Consider the following 18,616-nt stretch of genomic DNA (forward strand, 5'->3'; position numbering starts at 1 on the left):
CTGGGGCTTCTGAGTCTCACGTGGAGAAACTGTTACTAGTATGGGACTTCTATATACTTCCCATTTTCAGACCTCAAATGATACAGCAAGTCAGCTGCTAGCAGCATTTGGTGAGAGATAATCAGGTTTGCAGATTAACTGTTAGATCCTGAATTATACATGCTTATATGCAAACACAAGGAACACGCAACACGTCTAGACGACTGAGCTGTGGCTGAGACTTGAAGGATTAGTCTTACAGTAGAACAAATGGAAAACTTCTAGCTAGGAAAGCGGGAAATGTACAGACCACACAGCATTCGGACCAGGATGAAGTGTTGTCATCCTTTCAGAGCAGGTATTTAGACTCTGATTGCTGGTTTTTGTTTTTGTATTTTTTTTCTTCTGTGATATGGCAGTCAATAGTAACAGAATTATTGGTGATTACTTTTTGCACTGCAGTAGAATCTCCAAAGTTCTGTTGGGGATCAGCATCTGCACCACTTCCAGACATGCAATATGTCTCCATTTGCTTAGATGCCTATAAAACACTTGAAGCAGAGCCGTAGAGTTCCTCTACTGTTTTACTGTTCAGGAAAGAAACTTAAGAAACCTAACAAACAACAGTGTATGGCTAGTTCCAAGCAGAAATGTCCTGAGCAGGTAGCAAGCTTCAAAGAAGAGCTTTACTTTAATCCTTTGGTCTAACTTAATACTTAACATTTCTGCCCAGCCTTGTGCATCTCTCTGCAGGCTGGATCAGAGTTCATGCAGCCCATCCCCATTCACCATGAACTTCAGTGAGGATGTCACATAGGGCCGTGTTAATATTGAACAATTAATTTCTCCAGTCGGTTTCTACCCAAGAGGGCCCCCCTTTTTTGCCCATTTTCTACCAGATGGACTACAAAACTCAGCATGCTGATCTCCCTGTGCAGACTTGAACACAGCTTTATTTTCTTTCTGTTAATGAAAGTGGGAAAACAAGAACAGCTCCTGTTTCCACCAGCCTGCAGGTATGCCTTTTGCAGGAACAGGCCAGTGAAATTCTGAAGCTGAACAAAGCTCTTTTAGAGGAAAACAATTACCTGAAGCTGCAACTTGAGTTGCTGAAAGACATGCTGACATGCAACAGCTCAACCATGCCTGTTGGAGGTGTAGGCGTCAGACTGCAAAAAACAAACGAACAAACAAACCAACACAGCAACAAAAACACAACCAACAACAGGTAAACAGACAGTCCTCCAAGAGATAGTGGAAGCAAGACCCAGAGGTCTGCACATTCATCGCTTCAAGAAACCTAATAAAATCCTACATCAAAAATTTCTAGCAAGATTTTTGTCCCCTATCTCATGCTTTGCAAGTGCTCATTTATTATGAGACTCCCCTTACTTGCAAAGGCTCATCTCAGGTACGGCAACACAAGAAAAGGGCTGCTGCCTTCAGTTGGCAATTGTTTTCAGTTTTCAAACACCACGTATATGTTGGTTAATTATAACTCTTCTGATAACTATTTCGATCTTTGCTTGCCTCTCTGCATGTCTGCCTTTCTGCTGTTCACTGCCACATTCTTCCTCCTGGTAGTGGCTGCATACAACGCCTTGTTGGCTGTGTCAGCCCGGGCAGGCGTTTTGCCGGCTCTTGCAGTTACATATTTACAAAGAAGTCGCATGACCTTTATTGTAACACTAGGAGAGTATGCGTGTAGCAGGACTGCTTCCCAGTGTAAACACAGGAAGACTGCCATTTCCGAAGTGCCCTCTAAAGAGGAAAGTCAGAAAGCAGACTTCAATAGGCATATGATCGAGACAGCATTCGATAGACCTGACTTTATTTATCACTGAAAACCAGACAGTGCAGCCCACTGCAAAGCTGCGCACTGCTGTGGATCGCGTTGAGTACAGCAGAGAGCCAGCCCCAGTAATCAGATGTTGTAACAGAGACTAAAAAGGCCAGAGCAATAAAATGGCACTTACTAAATGAGCCTCAGCCTAAGTTTATTAACACTAATTAAAGGAGGACAAAAACGGCTGTCAGAAATGAAAACGTTTCAGTAGGAATTAGCGCAGGGGCTCACTGCACATTGGCCGCTCAGTCAGGAAAGCTGCGAGGAGATGCCACACCTGCGCAGTCCTAAGGTCAGCCCGTATCAGACCCATCCCTCTGGCTCCTTCGCAGCTATTCCAAGCCGTCCTAGCGACGCATTCTTTCTAACAGTACTTTCGCTAAGAGCTCTTTGCAACAACGCTCTACAGAAGGAGCAGGTCGGGCTAGGAGTGCCGCCGAGGGGCCGTGGAGAAAAGGTCCGCGACGGCGTAGGGCCGGCCCGACGAGGGCTCCTCACGGCCCTTCCCGCCTCGCCCTGCCCTCCCCTCAGTGCTGTCCCCGCCTCACAACGCCTGCAGTCCCCCGAGCGCCGCCCCGCTGCGGCCAGGAGCGGCGCTGAGGAGAAGAGCGGTAGCTCTGCCCGTCCGGCTCCGTCGCGCGGGAGGCGGGGCCAGGCCCGCTGACGACCGCAGTGCGCCGAGCCGCCGCTCCCCGCCCGGCGCCGCGCAGCGCCGTGAGTGAGGGCGCGGGGCGGGGTTGGTTGGTGCGAGGCGGGCGGTGGGGACAAAGCGGCCGCCATCTTAGGTCTGCGGGCGGACGGCGGCGGCGAAACGGGTGCGCGGGGCTGAGCGCCCCCCGACTGCCCAGATCCGTAAGGCGAAGCGTGGGGCCGGAGCGCGCGAGCGGCCACAGCCCCCCACCGCCAGGGGAGCCATTAAGAGATCATCCCTGCACCTCTCTCCCCCTTTCCTCCATCTTCTCCCCCCCCCCCCCCACCCGCAGCGAGCGGCGGGATGTGATTGGTCGGTTTTAACTTGTCGCGCTGCCATTGGTCGGCGGCCGGCGAAGGGGTGGGGGCGGGCGGCGCGTGACGTCAGCGCGCAGCGCAGCGCGGCCGGCGGCTATTTATAGGAGCGGAACGGCGCTGCGCAGGAGCGAGCAGGCGGGTCGGGCCTTGGAGGGCCGGAGGTTCCATCGGGCTTCATCCCCGCGGGAATAGGGAACAAGAGGTCGGAAGGTCGCGATCCGCCTTCGCCGAAGCCTCTTTTCGGCGTTCGCTGAGCTTTTGTCTCCGTCTGTACAGCGCTCGAGCGCCCCGTCAAGCTTTTGTCTTCTCCCGGGCCCTGTCCGGAAAGGCGCGGCCGAGATGGACCCCTGTCACACCGAAGAGACCGAGGGCGAGATCCCCGGCTTGGGTAAGGCCGTGTGGCGGCGGGTGGCGGCCGAGAGCGGCGTCGCGTGAGGAGAAACCGGTGGGGGTGGGGCGGCGGGTGGGGGAGGGGCGATCCGAGGCCCCGGCGCCGTGCGGCCCCCCCTCGTGTTGGCGCCTGCGGGCGGCGGGGCGCGTATGGCGCTGAGGGCCCGGCGCGGCCGCGTGTGCCGCTCCCCCCCTTCCCGCTTTCTCCTCCCTTCTCCCCCCCGCGCCGCGTGCGTCGTGGCGGTCGTTGAGCTCCGGGTGGGGGTTACGGGTTGAGGCGCCCGGCTGGGCGGCTTTGGAACGGGGAGGAAGGTTTGAGGGGGGGGCGGGGAGAGAGCGGTGCCGCGGGCGGGCGGGTTGCTGCGCGTTTGTTGTCCTGCCGACGGCTCCCCCCCGCTCCCTGCTGGCCTTGTGGTAAGGGGGGGGAGGAGTGGGGGAAGGGGAATTCCGGTGATGGGGGAGATCGTATACGAGGCACCCTTAAATGAGAGTTTGTTCCAGGTGTAATCCTTCTGGCTGCAGTAATGCCTGACCTTAAGTAGTGTAAATCCCTTGAAAACAGCCATTTAATGAGGCACAAGTTGAAAGGAAAGGCTCAGGACGCCATAACAGTCTGATCTTAAAATGGTGAACTATGCCAATTATTGCAAAACAACCCTCCCCGGCGCCTGGTATCTATATTTACCGGTTGTCAGTTGCTGATAACCACTTAACTCCTCTGTGCTTGGAGCCAGCTACCAGCCTGTGTTATTTTGAAAATGTTTATTAAAGAGTAGAGAATATACACAAAATGAAATACATTATCAAGGCACTCTGTATTTTTCTTTAAAATACACAGTAAAGTCTATCTAAAAAAACACAGTTCAAACAAACAAAACTACTTTTCTGAGGTTTATAAGTTATACTGACAGTACATCTAGTTTAGCTAGACTGTTGAAGACCACGTGACTGTTCGGTTTAACTCTTGAGTTCCAAGCATTTCATGTATTTCTTAATTCTTCTTAAGAAGTCAGGAAAGATTTGATCTGTGGAAACAAAAGCGTATGTTTATCATGTTCTAAAAAGAAATGGCAGAACACCAGAAGTTTCCCCCTTTTCAGAAGGAACAAAGGAGGTGTTACTGTACTCCTTCTGCATGCTGGTCTCCAGTGCTGTTTTGCCTCTACATACAACTCATCTACATATAATTTGTGATCTGAAATGCCTTTTACTATAATTAGTACTGGGTAGACTTGAGTAACCTAAATAATTCATTAGAAAGATAGGGAAGGTAGCTTTACCGTATATTGTTCCATTAAAGAAAAATGGATATGCCTTCACTAAGTAGCCCTTCCTTAGGAAAAAGGGGATTGTCTGAAAATCGAGCCAAGCTCTGCTGTGTTTTCCATAGTGGAAGATGCAAATTCATAGCAAACACCACCATGTTATGTTGAGTGAACATTATGCACCCAAGCATAGATTTAGATTTTAGATTCAAACATTCATCTTTAGCATTGATGACCACAACAAGACAGAAAAGTAGTTCCTAGGATTTCTTTTGCTGTGGACTGGGTACACAGTAGTTAGCTACAGCAGAGTGCTTTGGGGCATTTATTCCCTGATCTTGTCTTTCCCCAGAACTAGCAAACACCATTTTGTCTGGTGAACTCAGAGTTTCTTCTGATGGCTGTTGGATTTCTGTGTTCCTTCTTAAAGTGTCACATCGTGCACACAGACCTGCATACATCCTTGTTTCTCAGATATGTTGTGCTGTCCGTGGACACCCTTGATATTTGAAGGAGCACAAGTAGCTCTGATCTGACTAGCAGTTTCTAAAGGCATCATGGATGGCATGAATTGCACGCTACCGCTGTGTCAACTATTTAATGAATGGTGTGGCAGTGCAGACTTGGCAGGGAGCAGTCAGTCTGACTGGCCTCCACAACTGCCCCTCTTTAAAAAATAGTCATTTCTCCCTTGAACTGCTTCAAGTAAGGGATTAAATGGTTTTGTAGAGGAAGATTAAATGCATCTTCCTCATCCGTGTGATGAAGAGGGCCAATTGTAGAAGCCCCAGATTACTACTACGTAATTCTGTATTTTGAGTTTTTAAGGTAATACATTAAAAGTCATAAAATTCAGTAACTTCCAATTGTTACCGCAGGAGAAAACATGTAATACTTACCTCATCAATCAGGTACTCCTGTTTAATTTTATCATTTTTAAAATCTTCATTGACATCCAAAACAAGAATAGGAATCTCCTTAAGGTTCTCAAAATCAACTCTGTTAAAAGATGAACATAGCTTTACAAATTACTTTATATAAAGCTTTACTCACACAGTGTTCTAATTGCTTTCCAAGGCATCTCAGATTACCACGTACACCTGGGATGTTGATGACTTTGGTATAAATCCCTGTCCTTAATCACTCATCTGCACTGCATCACTGTAATGTACATTTCATAGGACTGGCTCTTGGTAGGAAGAGGAAGAACATTCTTTATGCTTCTCTACCTCATTCTTTTTGCTGTGGAGCCAACTATCAGGAATCCAATTTTTATAAGAGGGAGTGAATATTTTCCTCTGAAGTACCTCTTGCCCTGTGTGTCCCCCACCACCTTTGTAGTTAGCTGCTAATCCATTTACCAAGATGAAGTTTTAAAGCTTCCTTTTGGGAATGACCTCTAGCAGGTTCTAAGACTGGTGTTTAAAGTTGCTAGGAGATGAGCAAGACAGTTTCAGCTGCGGCCTGACAGCAGTGGCTGTGCAAGTAGATGTCACTTAGAAAATTCGTGATTTAAGAGAACTGTCTATGCTTGAAAACAATTTCCAGAATGCAGTGAAGGGGGCTGAACAGCATTCTAACTTGTATTAAAAATACAGGAAATGTTTGCTCATGGGTTTGGAATGAGTACACAATGTAAATGTTATAATTCCACAACACTGCAATACATTCTTGTCTCCTGAACTCTTGGGTCATCCTACATGAATTCTAGACTTAGTAAAAGCAGATGTGCCTGTTCAGCTTAACGTACTTTTCTTGGAATTGTTTTGCATCTGTTAGCACACCATCTGGAAGTAGTTTTGTTTATTTCAGCTGAAAAGTCACGCTTGCCTACCAGGAATATCCTGAACTCTTCTATGATTTTTTTTTTCTGTTGTTGCAATGGACTTAATATGCTGATGTCATTTATTACTGCTGCAGTCAGTAATAAATGTTTAACCTCTTGTTTGCATTCAGTAGACTACTTCAGGTTCTTATAGGGAAAACCTGAAGTTAGCGTTTATGTCCAGCTAATTCCTACGTGGGGAAAGCTGATAAGTATGACTCAGTAAGAGTCGGGGGGGGGAAAAAAGACGTGCAGAGATAGCTTAGTCACTGGCATGTTTCCTTCATACAAGGGACTGCCAGAAGCCTTTCTGATAATTGCTTGTTTTGAAGGTAGGGTTAATATTTAAACCTTGCTGAGACACAGTCACCCGAGTTTAAAGGTAATCAGGACTTTACCTTCGCTTACATTGGAAGTTGCTTAGTAAGGAATTAGCCACTGAGTCCAATTTCAACTGCCCTATTTCTATGTACTTCCAGTTCTAAACTTAAGGAATTGCTGGAGAAAAATCACAACTAGCATAGCTTTTCAGTTGAAGCTAATGCTTAAGTCATTCCAACCATGCCCGAGTGAAACTAGAGATGGATCTCAGGCTTTTTTCTACCTTCTGATTGATAGTAAAAACTTGCTTATAAGTTGAAATGAGAATTAGCTGGTAGTTGTCTGGTTCCTCATGGCAACAGGTTATTTAAGCAATTTTGCCCACATTAGTGGTCCAGGGGAAACAGGTTCCTACCTCATACTTCTTTCGTACAGCCACGTCTCATGTTTATAGTGGAGGTTTTCCAAGTACTCGAGGTCAATTCCTTCCTCCTCTTTTCTTCCCCTCTTCTGTAGCCTTTCCATGCATTTCTGAAAAATTGCAAGCCTGAATGTTAACAATGTATTAAAGTAGTCATTAAATCAGAACCATTAATGTGTAACGTGAAAAATTATGAAGGTTTGAAAAGCATTAGGCATCAGTGAGCATTAATTTGAATGCTTGGGTGAGTCACAAGTCAACAGTTCTTACTGAAAGATTCTTTCCTTCCCATACGCTGTTGTTGAAGTACAGCTCTAAAATGAGCTTTGGCTGCTTAGTGACTAGGAGATAATAGCAGAAACAGCGTTTGTAGGCTTTAGAAAGGATATGTTCAATTTGGTCTCTAAAGCAAATCTGAGTTTACTGAAGGCTTCCTGTTACTTTCGGAGAAGAAAATATCCTGGTTCAGTGTGTTAGGGTGTGAAGTCACTGCAGTATGTCATACATAAATACTTCAGCATACCTGAGGTGTGGTCCTTAGGTAGATCATCCCATCCAGTTCTATTTCAGATTGAAACTGATTTAAAAGCCATGTGTGCCAGTCCTGATAGATAGCCCACTCTGTTTCATTGATGTTTCCAGATTCAAACAGGTTAGAAGCAAACACATACCTGCAATGAAAAACACTAGTGTCATGGTAGGAATAACGTAAGTGAACTTTGTAAGTACTTCCCATCAGAATCAGTACTGAGAACATCAATGACATAGACCTACATCTGCAATGCTCCCTACATCATTGAACTCGTGCCTGTTGGTTAAAACTGCTTCTTACAGATAATAGTTAAAAGTGTTGAAGCTGTTACTCTGAGCTCTTGTTACATTGGATCATTACCTGTCACTGTACACAGATCTCTCAAAAAATTGCACTGGATGTTCTGCTTCATGCAGCTTGGCTGAGATGGGTTTCAGTTGTGCCCTTACTCGGCTCAAGCAGGCATAAGTCTGAAAAGTATAAGCCCATCTTGTAGGTTTATCGTACAGCATTTGAAGTAGGTTTCCTCCACTCTTCTGAGAAGTTGAAAGTTCCTAGGGGAGAAGAGAGAAGACTTTCATAGGGCTTCATAGGCTTTTATTCCTTCCTTAATGTCTCTTAAGAAAAGCACAGTGGAAATGACTGAATGGACTTGGGAGGAAACAGCATCTCTAGAAACTAAGTACAGGCGAATTTTGGCACGATTTCCTTGGTGAATGACTTCAGTTTTCCTCCCATGCCCACCTTTCCTTGGGCCCCCCGGCACAGCACACCCACCTCGCACTCATCCTCGCTGGTCTGGATGTTGCACCACTTGGCGATGGGCTCGGGGATCACCTCCCACTCATCGCTGTGCTTCTCCAGCAGCCTGACAAGTGTAGACTTTCCGGCTGCTGCAAAAGATTCGTAAAATGCAGAGTGTGAGTGTTAACTGGGCTGTTGTGGCGGATAGGATAGTGGCAGCTGTGAGGTTTCTTGAGAGACCGCAGGCTGCGTTTGTGCAGTGCTGGGCATGCAGAGGTGCGTGTGCACGGCCCTGCCATAGCATCTTAGCAGGGCCAGGCGCAGGCTCGGGTACGTTCTGAGAAAAAGGCGCTAATCTGCAGCGCCGGAGCTGGGTCCGGGCGATAAGGATGTAGCGGGGCCCTCGTGGGGCCGCCCGCGCCGCCATTTTAGGAGCAGGCAGTGCCGCGTTGTTGGCGGGCTGGCGGGGCAGAGCGGGGCTGCTGCGCCTGCGCGATGCTGGGCCGGAAGGGGGGGGAGGGGGGGGGGGGGGGAGAAAGCCGCGCGCATGCGCGATTAAATGGCCAGCTGGCGGCGGCTGAGCGCTGGTGTACAGCGCCGCTTGCGGGCGGGAACTCCCGAGTGCGGTAACGGGTGGAGGCTCGCGGCTGCTTCCAGGTGGATGCGGCCGCACCGAGAGAAGCCGTGTTGTTATAGCGCCCGGCGGCACCGCTGAGGTACATAACAGGGACGGAATGCATCCGTCCCGGACAGCCGGCGGCTGCGGATGGTGGAACGCAGTGCCTCTGCCTCTGGTGGTGGTGCCGCTTCCGAGCGGCGCACGGATGCAGCGGGGCTCACCCGCCGGTGCTTCACAGCACGGCTCCTCCAGCGCAGTCCGGCTCTTTGCCATTAACCCATTCCCCCTCGCCGCTGTTCCTTCACCCGCTGGGATGGGGAAAAGGCGCTCCCACACAAACATCCCCCCCGCCCCGCTCACCGATATTGCCCTCGATGGAGATCTTCCTGAGGCGCTTCTGGAAGCTGGAGTCCAGCTCGGCGGCGGGGCCGCTGCGGCTCCTTTTGGCGGGAGTGGACATGGCGGGAGCGGCGCTGCGGCTGCGGCCCGCTTTAAGGCTCCCGCCGAGCGCTGGGCGGGCTCTGCGCTGCCTGCCCCTCCCCTTTATTTCCCGCTCTAATTTGCATCCCCCTTAACAAGTTCCCCGTGCTGGCGGCTCCGTATCGGTGTACGTGCCCCGCTCCCCGCGCGGCTACCGGATTGGGTTCTGTGGGCTCGCGGTTGGACGCGGCACGTGCCGTGTGAGGGGCTGCTGTTGGCGCCGGTAACTGTTGTCTCCGACAGAGAGGTGCAGGGCGGAACTAGCTAGGGCCAGTGTGTTTGGAGGAGATGGGAGGGGTGGATATTTTCCTTTACGTTATGATAATTGTGACCCGTGTCTCTTCTTTCCCCATCTCCTACAAACACACCAGGCTTCAGTGACCGAAGCGAGCAGATTGTTTCACGTGGTGTAGCGTCAGCCTTTGAAGCTGGTAAGTGCCGGTTCCCGCACACCCCCGCTCGGTCAGAGCTCTCCACACGCCGTGTCGGAGGGGGTCGGGTGGCGGCGGTGCGGCCCGGCGGGAGGCCGAGGGGGGGGGGGGGGGCGCGGCCCGCGGGGCATGCGCAGTGTGGAGAGCGGCGCTCAGAGGCGCGTGCGCGCAGGCCCGGCCCGCGCTCTGCGCGGGAGCGAGCGCCTTGGCTTTGTTCAGCGCAGCAGGCAGGCGACGCATGCGCACAAACCGTGGGGGAGGGGGAGAAGGGAGGCGGGAGGGGGAGCGTAGATTAGCGAGGACGCATGCGCAACTTGGCGGGAGCGGCGCGGGGAACGTCTGCGTAGGGGGTTTGTGTCCCGGGGCGGCCGAGCGTGGCGGCGCTACAGAGCATGCGCAGGCGGGGGGGGGGCCGAGAGGCTCCCCGATTGGCGGCGCGGGGCGCGTGCGCGCCGTCCCAGCCACGCCGAGGTTGCGGCGAGCGGCGCGGCCCGTTCCGGTGGCCACACGTCGGGCTCCCGCCGAGCTCCGGGCCCTGAGCCGGGAAGGAGTGCGGCAAGCGTCGGTGGGGGCTGCCGGACGTCGGGCCCGCCCGGGCGGTGCGTGGGGTCGGGGTTCTTTGTGCGGCGGAAGGCCCGGCCCAGCGGAAGCGGGAGTACCCGCCGCCATTTCCTAGCGCGCTCTCGCCACAGGCTCGCCCGCTTGCTGCCGCCTGACTGGGACTAGGCGCTCTCCGGACAGCGGATCAGGCTCGGAGCCCTAGAACCACCGCGGAGCCCCACCATGTGTGCGTGCGGGGATGGGGGCTGGGCGCGGGCAGGTGGGCGGGAGCGGCTCTGTGTGTGTGAGGCGGGCAGCGGTCCGAGGTAGAGGAGGCTTGAGGGGGAGGGCTGGGCCGGGGGTCCGCCGGGCGCTCTGAGGGGTGCGGGTGGTGGCCATGCTTTGCAGCGGCTCAAAAAGACTGCTTTGGTCTTGTGCAGCCACCACTGAGACCGAGGCGGAGCCAAACCTGACCTCCAATGTGATGCTGAACACGGAGAGCAGCGAGGGATACGTGGTGAAAGTGAGGGGGCTGCCCTGGTCCTGCTCCACGGAGGAGGTGCAGAGGTTTTTCTCTGGTAAGTGAAACAAGTCAGGCTTTAGGGGGCTGGCACTCTTTGGGGTTTCTCTAGGTGCGCTGCAGCTGGTGGGTGAAGGAAGTTCAGGGTACTTCAGTAGCCAGCAATGTTCGTGAAGCAAGAGCCCCAGCCAGGATGCAGTGTAGAAAGCCATGCTTCTCAAGCAGGAACTGAACAAATGTAGCTAAGGGAGCTGCTGGAATACCTGTAGCTCTTTTTGAGCCGCCAGGGTAGAGAATCTTCTATTTGAATGAAAATTGCTTACTGCAAGCTTAATTAAAGTAGTTTTTGATACTGTTGTAACTAGCCAACTATTTCAGGAATTTGATGCATTAGATCTGGTCCTGACTTTGTTCATTATGCTCCATTTGATTGTTACTACTTATCTCAATCTGTGCTGACTAGAAAGTCTGTCAGCTGTGATCAAAGGCATATTTAACTTGACTTGAGGCAGCAAACATCTTTCTAAAAAAAAAAATAAAGTTAATCTTTAGTCTTGAGCAGAAGAATAAGTTGATTTTAGCTAGGCCCTCAATTAAAAGAAAAAAATGCCCTATTTTAACAGGAACACTGTTATCTTACACAATTTCAGTTATTTGCTTCCTTTTGGAATATCTGAAGCTTTTAAAGCTACCACATTCTTCTAACAGCTAAATTAATGGGGCTTCTTGTTTCTGTTTTTCAGACTGCAAAATTCTGAATGGAGCTTTGGGTATTCGTTTCATCTACACAAGGGAGGGCAGACCAAGTGGAGAAGCATTTGCTGAACTTGAATCAGAAGAGGATGTGAAATTGGCACTGAAAAAAGACCGAGAAACAATGGGACACAGATATGTTGAAGGTTTGATTTGGTCTAGTAACTGACTAGATGTATTTGTTTTTGGTGGGTTTTGGTAATCTGTTCCGTCTCTAAAGTGCATGTGGAAGGACAAATGGACTTCTGTTGTATCATAAGTTGACTAGTTTCAAGGCAAATGGCTTTAAAAAGAGCTGAGCGTTCCTCAATGCATTAATTCTAAGTGCCTTTTACAGTTTTCAAGTCAAACAACGTTGAAATGGATTGGGTTCTGAAGCATACTGGTCCCAACAGCCCTGATACGGCTAATGATGGTTTTGTACGTCTTAGAGGACTCCCATTTGGCTGTAGTAAAGAAGAAATTGTACAGTTTTTTTCAGGTATGTGGGGTAAAAGTACTAGCTGTAGCAGTAATGGTTAATGCTAAAAGGAGAAACAACAACAAACAACTAACAAAACCAGCAACCAAAAAAGAAACACCCCCCAAAACAGGAAATGCACTCCTGGCTGCCCAGTAATACCTCCAGCAGCATGCTGATCTGCATTAAGAGCAAATAAGCAGTTGCCAATTAATTATCTGGACTCATGAGATAATTTCTTAAGTATTTATTTGCTAAATAACTCAGGTATCTTGCAGAAGCTGTCCTGATTCATAGGTGTGGTGCAGACTGTTCCAAGGAGGGATAGTAGGAAATGTTTTTCTGAAGCACAAATGAACGATTCAAGTGGAAAGATATTTCCTCTCTGCCTTAGCTAGTTCATGTGCTGGTTCTGGCTTCCTCTGTGAAGGTAGAGGAGGGCAGTGCATTTTGCCACTGATTTCTTAGAAAAAAATACGGATTTCCTACTGAAAAATACCCCAGGTAAAAACAAACAACGGCGAAGCCATCCAGCTGAACTGTGCTGAAGTAGAGCTTTTCCCGTGCCCGTCCCACTTCCCTTGGTGTTGAATAGCTTAGTCGTTTCTTACGGAGAGAGAATGCTTTGCTGACTCTAATTTTCACTTTCTTGCAGCTGTTGTGTATATTCTTATTTTCTTAGCGATGGGATGCTGTTGTAAATGCTAAGAATGAAATCTGTTCTCCTGTTTATGATCAAAAGTGTCAGTTTTTGCAGTAGTAACTACCTGCTGTCTAACTGTAAATGCTACACGTGGCTAGACTGTGTTATTAGCAGCCTTTAGATGACTCAACCTGTTGTCTTTCTTTTAAAGTATTCAAAATACTGCTATGAGTTCTGAAAGCTTTACTGTATTCTGAATTAGCAGTTCCAAAGTGTACATTTTAACTTTGCTATGGTTAAATTATTTAATCTTCAAAGACTGTTAAATGTGCTTAGTATCTGAAGTGTGCCTCTTGTGTTCGTTAGCTAATACTTTTGAAATTCATGATTTCTCTTAATTGAGCACTGAAACTTTGTGTGATTATTTTACTTGACTGACTTAAATAGTTCTGTGAAGTTGTTTACCTTGATGTGTTTGAATCTGTTACGTTGAAAAGTTCATCTTAAAATCAAATACTTTCACAGAGTTGAAAAGATTTGTACAGTGTAACCTTCTTAATGCACCCTGCCTCAGATGCCTTTTCTGAGGAGTTATTTTTGACGCTCAGAACTCGTCTGTGCTCTGCAGGGTGGATTAAGAACACAGAATGGTATGTGGTGATACATTTCTTCTGTTTACGTGCTTTTTCCTCTAGTGTTCTAGAATCAACATACCATTCGTTTACAAATGCTGAACTTCTGGTGTATTTAAAGCTATAAGAAAACTCATGACTGGGCTTGTGATGTTAATATTGCCCCCTACTGGGGTTATTTGTCCTTGGGTTGAAGGGTTGGAAATCGTGCCAAATGGGATAACATTGCCGGTGGACTTCCAGGGGAGGAGTACGGGGGAGGCCTTCGTGCAGTTTGCTTCACAGGAAATAGCTGAAAAGGCTCTAAAGAAACACAAGGAAAGAATAGGGCACAGGTGGGGATGGATGGTTGGTTGGATATGTCGCTTTTCTTATGGTAACCAATTAAATCCATATTCTCTCTTCTGAAAATGTTCGTGTCCAAACAAACACAGTATTTTGGTCTCTAACTTGGTCATCAGTTAAAGGCGCTGACTGACGTGCGGCGTGGCACAGGCTGTCTGCACTGACTGAAAATTGAAATTGGGCTCAGCTGCGTGCTTTGAAAACGTGGTCATTCTGAGGAGTGCAAAACCAGTAGCTTGAGAGTGGCAAAGTTGAGAGACTATGGCTTTAACTTCTCCAATAGCACCAATTATACCTCTAGCTCTAAAGTCACGCACAGTACTCTTATTACCATAAGAAAATGTGATAATTTCTAAACTTGTTTTATAAATTGAAATGTAACAAATTTTCTTACTGTATTAATCTTCCATGTGATAAGCATAGCTTTCAAGAAATTGTCACAAAGGGTTTTTATTCTATTTTACTTGTGACTATTTTTCATTGAAGCATGCACTTCTTGCCTACGCTGAATCACTGAAGCATAGGCTGGGTTCATTAGCACATGCAGAGCTTTTTGTAGCATCCTGATGGGTTAAAATCGTGGTGGAGATCAGGTTTTTAACCCTCTACTTGCATTGCCACATGAGCAAAACAGTGCTGAGTTGAGTGGACGTCCGTCCCTCCTGTATTTTCTTGACTAACACTTTAAATTTGGGGGTGGGGGTGGGGATTCAGTCTCGCTCCCCCGCCCTTAAGGGTGGGATACTGTGAGGTATGAGGAGCACATGAACCCTTCAGTAATTGTAATTTCTTGAAAAGATACTGATTTAAAAGTAACGTAGGGTTTTTTATTTTTCGTAGCATGTCATTGCCTGTATAATGTAAAGAAACCTGGCTTAAAATACGCTGCCAGTTTCAAGGCTCTGACTCAATGTCTTGCTTTATTGTGAAATTGTAAGGTCTTCTGTGGAAGGAATGAGAGACTGACTACTGCCTGTGGCAACAATTTTTAGGTACATTGAGATCTTCAAGAGCAGCCGGGCAGAGGTGCGCACTCACTACGACCCTCCACGCAAGCTGATGGCGATGCAGAGGCCAGGTCCCTACGACAGGCCTGGTCTCACCCGCGGATATAACAGTCTTGGTAGAGGAAGTGGCTTGGAGAGGATGAGGCGCGGTGCTTACGGAGGAGGTGAGTTTGTGAGGCCCAGGGCGAGCTGCAGGTCGGGAGGCAGCAACACCTGGAGCTGAGGTCTGGTTTGTATGCGGGTCTGGCTTTATTTCTTCGGGAAGAAACAGAACTTCTGGTCGCGTTGTGTGCGGCGTGTTTGTGTGCATTGGACATTCCTGCAGTTGAAATGATCATGTTGTCCTATCTACTTGCAGGTTATGGAGGTTATGATGACTACAATGGGTATAACGATGGCTATGGTTTTGGTTCTGATAGATTTGGGAGAGGTAAGCTATCTCTAATAGGAATTGTAACTAACCTTCAATACATATAGAACAGAAACTTAAATACATCTGAAAGACCTAGAATGGACTCTCTTCTCTGCAGGAATGTCGGACCACAGATACGGCGACGGGACGTCCACCTTCCAGAGCACGACTGGCCACTGTGTCCACATGAGAGGTCTGCCCTACAGAGCGACGGAGAACGACATCTACAACGTGAGTTCACACCTGCTGCTCCCTGAAGCCCTGGGGTGCCGCAGTTGTTGGTGAGGGTGGTAACCGTGCTGCTGCTCAGCAAGTGTTCCTGCACAGAGAACGACTTGCTGTGAAACCAAACTGCTATATTGGTGCATTTTAATCTCTTTGTGTTTTGTATATAGTTCTTCTCACCTCTGAACCCTGTACGAGTACACATTGAAATCGGACCAGATGGCAGAGTGACTGGAGAGGCAGATGTTGAATTTGCTACTCACGAGGATGCGGTGGCCGCCATGTCCAAAGACAAAGCAAACATGCGTAAGTGTGACTGTTGCAATACGCAGCTCTGTGCCGTGCCCCCTGGAAGTGGGATGCCAAGCATTCTGCAGCCTTTCTTGCGGTGGGACTGTGAATTTGGTGTCAAGCACTCTCTTTTCTTTCAGAACACAGATATGTAGAGCTCTTCTTGAACTCAACAGCAGGAGGAACTGGTGGTGCCTATGGCAGCCAGATGATGGGAGCAATGGGTATGTGCGAACAGTCTGACTGTCCTCGTTACATGAAACTTAATGTTTAATGATACTAATAAAGCTGGCTAATCTTGCTCAGCTTCTGCTTATTCTGAAATACAGCATTTTATCTTAATCACACAGTCAAGGAGTCTGAAGGAGTGGTTCAGGATTGGAACACAAGCACATTGGCAGGTATGCAAGTCTTCAGAGTATTCCCATTTTCTGGTTTCTTAGAAACCTTAAAGTGGAGCACCTTAAAATGGGGGGTGGTGTTTTGGGATTTCTTTGAGGGGGGGAGCTGGGTATCTGTGTGGGTATAGTAGTATTTTAATCACGGAATGTCTAGAAAGTAATGCTGGTGTTTTATCTATGGAAAGGTTCTGTAAGAGTACATGTAGACAAGAAGTAGATGAAGAACAGTGGTTAGAAAGCTTAAAGAGCTCCTGTCAGGACTGTAGACAAAAACAACTCCAGGTGCTGAGTTAGTGTCCCGCACAGGGCAGGTGTTACAGCAGGCTGTGATGTGCTCCAGATAACAGATCTGTCCCACAGTGTGGAGCGGGATTATGGGAGTTACGCAGCAGAAGCTGCAAGAGTAAAACCCTCTTGTGCTTGAAAACGAGTGCTTGCCATACTTCTTAGAAGCTTCTGTTGCCGCTTGGTTATAGGAATATTTTTTTCAAACTCAGCTATTTGTTTGGAACTGGTTACGTTATCTATTTAGGAGGTTACCTAGGCTAAAGAGTGAGCTATTTCCTGAGCATGTGGGACTGTTGATGATGGGCTGGTTTGTAACGTTTGTATCCTTCTCTTGAAAGGAAGCCAATCCAGCTACGGTGGCCCAGCTAACCAGCAGCTGAGCGGGGGCTACGGAGGAGGATATGGCGGCCAGAGCAGCATGAGTGGATACGGTAAGGCTCTGTTTGCTGCCTCTGTGGGGCTGCAGGCAGCTCCAGCGGGAGGTCCTGCTTGTTGGTGTTGAAGGGCAGCTGTATGGAGTGGGCTGCGATCCCCAGAGTGAATTGAGAACAAGAGGGAGATAAATTGAAAGCGGGAATCTGTTGCCAGGGAGAAGCTTGCTAAATCGTTATTCTGAAGTGGATCAGGAATGCCAGTCTCCAGACTTCCTAACTGGCACTGTGGTACTGGAGACGCCCTGGTGTAAATGCAGCAGAATGAATTGGTGGGGAGGAAATGGGGTACTGTGCACAGGAGAGTAATAGAAAATGCTGAGGCTCTTGGAAGGGGGGGGGAGGTGTTGGCTCACAGCAAAGCGGTCCAGTTTTGGATAGGGAGCTTTAAGCTGCAGCTCTCAGCACGGGGCGGAGGAGTTGCTGTGTGTGGTGCGGAGCTCGAGAGCTGATGGCTGCAGCTGCTGCGTGGGGTGGTGCCGTGCTGCGTGGGGTGGTGCCGTGCTGTGTGGGGTGGTGACAGTGCTATTTGGTTTCCACCCAGACCCGAGCAGTCAGGGCGCCATGAACAGCAGCTACTACAGCAGTGGGAACCGCGCGTCCATGGGAGTGAACGGCATGGGCGGGATGTCCAACATGTCCAACATGAGCGGCGGCTGGGGAATGTAACCAACGGCTGACTTTTGGTCAAATCTTTTTTTAAAAAACAAAAAAACAAAAAACTAAGTTTAACAGTTTTGCAATACGAGCTTGTGATTTATGCTTTACTGTAAGTGAAATCAGGATTGTTATTTTAAACCTTTCGGGTTCAGTATTTTTGAACATACAGAATGAACTTTCATCTAGGATGTAATAACCCAGCTGAGCAGAGATGATAACTGTTAAACAACTCAGAGCGTTTCTCAAGTTAGTTTTGTTGTAGGAGTGTATTTAAGCAGTAAGCGTATTTAGGTTAAAGCTGTTTGAATTATGTTAAATGTTGCTCTTATACCATATTACATCTGACACTGTTTTGAATACATGTTGAAAAAAACATGCTTTTTTGTAAAGAAACAATATAGGAGCTGTGTCTGAAATTCCAAGTGAACATTTGGCATGTTAGTTCTAGTTTATTTCTTTTAATACCCTGTAAGGCACGTTAAAGCTTTTTTTTTAAGTTAATGGGGGAAACGTGTTGAGACGCAATACGGCTACTTTAGGATTTCGGTCTTGGTGTTCGTATACAATTCTGAGGCCTTGATTTAATCTTTCATTGTATTGTGATTTCCTTTTTAGGTGTATTGCGCTAAGTGAAACTTGTTAAATAAATCTTCCTTTTAAAAACTGGAACTCATTTCTTCTTGAACTTCTGCCTCTATCTGTACCACAGAAGTTGAGATGCTGCTTTGTAGTCAATAATTGTGCTACTCCGTGTCTGCTGTGAGTTACTGTGCCTGGCTGGAGGAATGCAGAAGCTGTGGGGCCTTGTGGGGTGTAAAAGTGACGACTGTTTCCCAGCCACAAGCAGTTAGTGAAGGAAGGTGCGTCCTGTTGGGGTGGGGGCTACAAACTGCAGGAGTTCAGAACGCCACGGTGCCTGATGTTGGCTGCCTAACGTGGTTGTGAAGTTGCAAAGAGGGCTGGGGGTAACTGTGTACGTAGCTACAGGCGTCGATGCTGGATCAATGGACTTTGCAGCTTAGTGCAGCTGTGTTTCAATAAATTCAATTTGTCAAACTCCATGCTCACAGATGTGGTTTTATAAACAGTTTAAGCTTAGTGACAGCTGAAGCTTCCTCTGAAGCGGTAGGGCAGCTGTTTCCATGCA

General features: G+C 48.3%; 2 protein-coding genes across 13 annotated transcripts; one reads left to right on the top strand and one right to left on the bottom strand.

The window, feature by feature from the left end:
- Window positions 1-2,931: 2,931 nt before the first annotated feature.
- On the top strand, window positions 2,932-18,138 carry HNRNPH1 (heterogeneous nuclear ribonucleoprotein H1). Of its 11 annotated transcripts, XM_042826204.1 has the most exons (15): window positions 2,932-3,035; window positions 3,110-3,221; window positions 9,802-9,861; window positions 10,842-10,979; window positions 11,665-11,820; window positions 12,012-12,155; window positions 13,606-13,744; window positions 14,747-14,925; window positions 15,120-15,191; window positions 15,265-15,404; window positions 15,569-15,704; window positions 15,830-15,913; window positions 16,019-16,090; window positions 16,717-16,809; window positions 17,354-18,138. In XM_042826204.1, the coding sequence occupies exons 2-15, from the start codon at window positions 3,173-3,175 to the stop codon at window positions 17,476-17,478; spliced, it is 1,587 nt and encodes a 528-aa protein (XP_042682138.1). In that variant the 5' UTR covers window positions 2,932-3,035; window positions 3,110-3,172; the 3' UTR covers window positions 17,479-18,138. The 11 variants fall into 11 exon arrangements, 10 of the variants coding, with proteins under 10 accessions (XP_042682138.1, XP_042682139.1, XP_042682142.1 ...); XR_006170198.1 differs by having other exon boundaries at window positions 2,945-3,221; window positions 15,996-16,090; window positions 17,354-17,441; XM_042826205.1 differs by having other exon boundaries at window positions 2,945-3,221; window positions 15,271-15,404.
- LOC122164308 (deoxycytidine kinase 2) lies at window positions 4,034-9,410 on the bottom strand. 2 transcript variants are annotated; one of them, XM_042826216.1, is made up of 7 exons: window positions 9,311-9,410; window positions 8,365-8,480; window positions 7,948-8,141; window positions 7,579-7,726; window positions 7,050-7,165; window positions 5,388-5,487; window positions 4,034-4,248 (listed from the first exon to the last, which is right to left on the bottom strand). In XM_042826216.1, exons 1-7 carry the CDS (start codon window positions 9,408-9,410, stop codon window positions 4,225-4,227), a joined length of 798 nt encoding a protein of 265 aa, XP_042682150.1. In that variant the 3' UTR covers window positions 4,034-4,224. The 2 variants fall into 2 exon arrangements, with proteins under 2 accessions (XP_042682150.1, XP_042682149.1); XM_042826215.1 differs by lacking the exon at window positions 4,034-4,248 and having other exon boundaries at window positions 5,232-5,487.
- Window positions 18,139-18,616: the final 478 nt, after the last annotated feature.

Source organism: Centrocercus urophasianus, unplaced genomic scaffold (genome assembly GCF_019232065.1).
Source record: "Centrocercus urophasianus isolate 14NV4802_14NV808 unplaced genomic scaffold, USGS_Curo_1.0 seq_26, whole genome shotgun sequence".
Lineage (NCBI taxonomy): Eukaryota > Metazoa > Chordata > Aves > Galliformes > Phasianidae > Centrocercus > Centrocercus urophasianus.

Bases quoted from the DNA above. Each gene is read 5' to 3' on its own strand.
- HNRNPH1 (XM_042826204.1), top strand. From the start codon at position 3,173: ATGGACCCCTGTCACACCGAAGAGACCGAGGGCGAGATCCCCGGCTTG. The intron at 16,091-16,716 runs GTATGCAAGTCT...TTCTCTTGAAAG, and splicing joins GAACACAAGCACATTGGCAG to GAAGCCAATCCAGCTACGGT. The intron at 16,810-17,353 runs GTAAGGCTCTGT...GTTTCCACCCAG, and splicing joins GAGCAGCATGAGTGGATACG to ACCCGAGCAGTCAGGGCGCC.
- LOC122164308 (XM_042826215.1), bottom strand. From the start codon at position 9,410: ATGTCCACTCCCGCCAAAAGGAGCCGCAGCGGCCCCGCCGCCGAGCTG. The intron at 7,727-7,947 runs GTAATGATCCAA...TTTTCATTGCAG, and splicing joins AGATCTGTGTACAGTGACAG to GTATGTGTTTGCTTCTAACC. The intron at 7,166-7,578 runs GTATGCTGAAGT...GCAATTTTTCAG, and splicing joins ACCTAAGGACCACACCTCAG to AAATGCATGGAAAGGCTACA.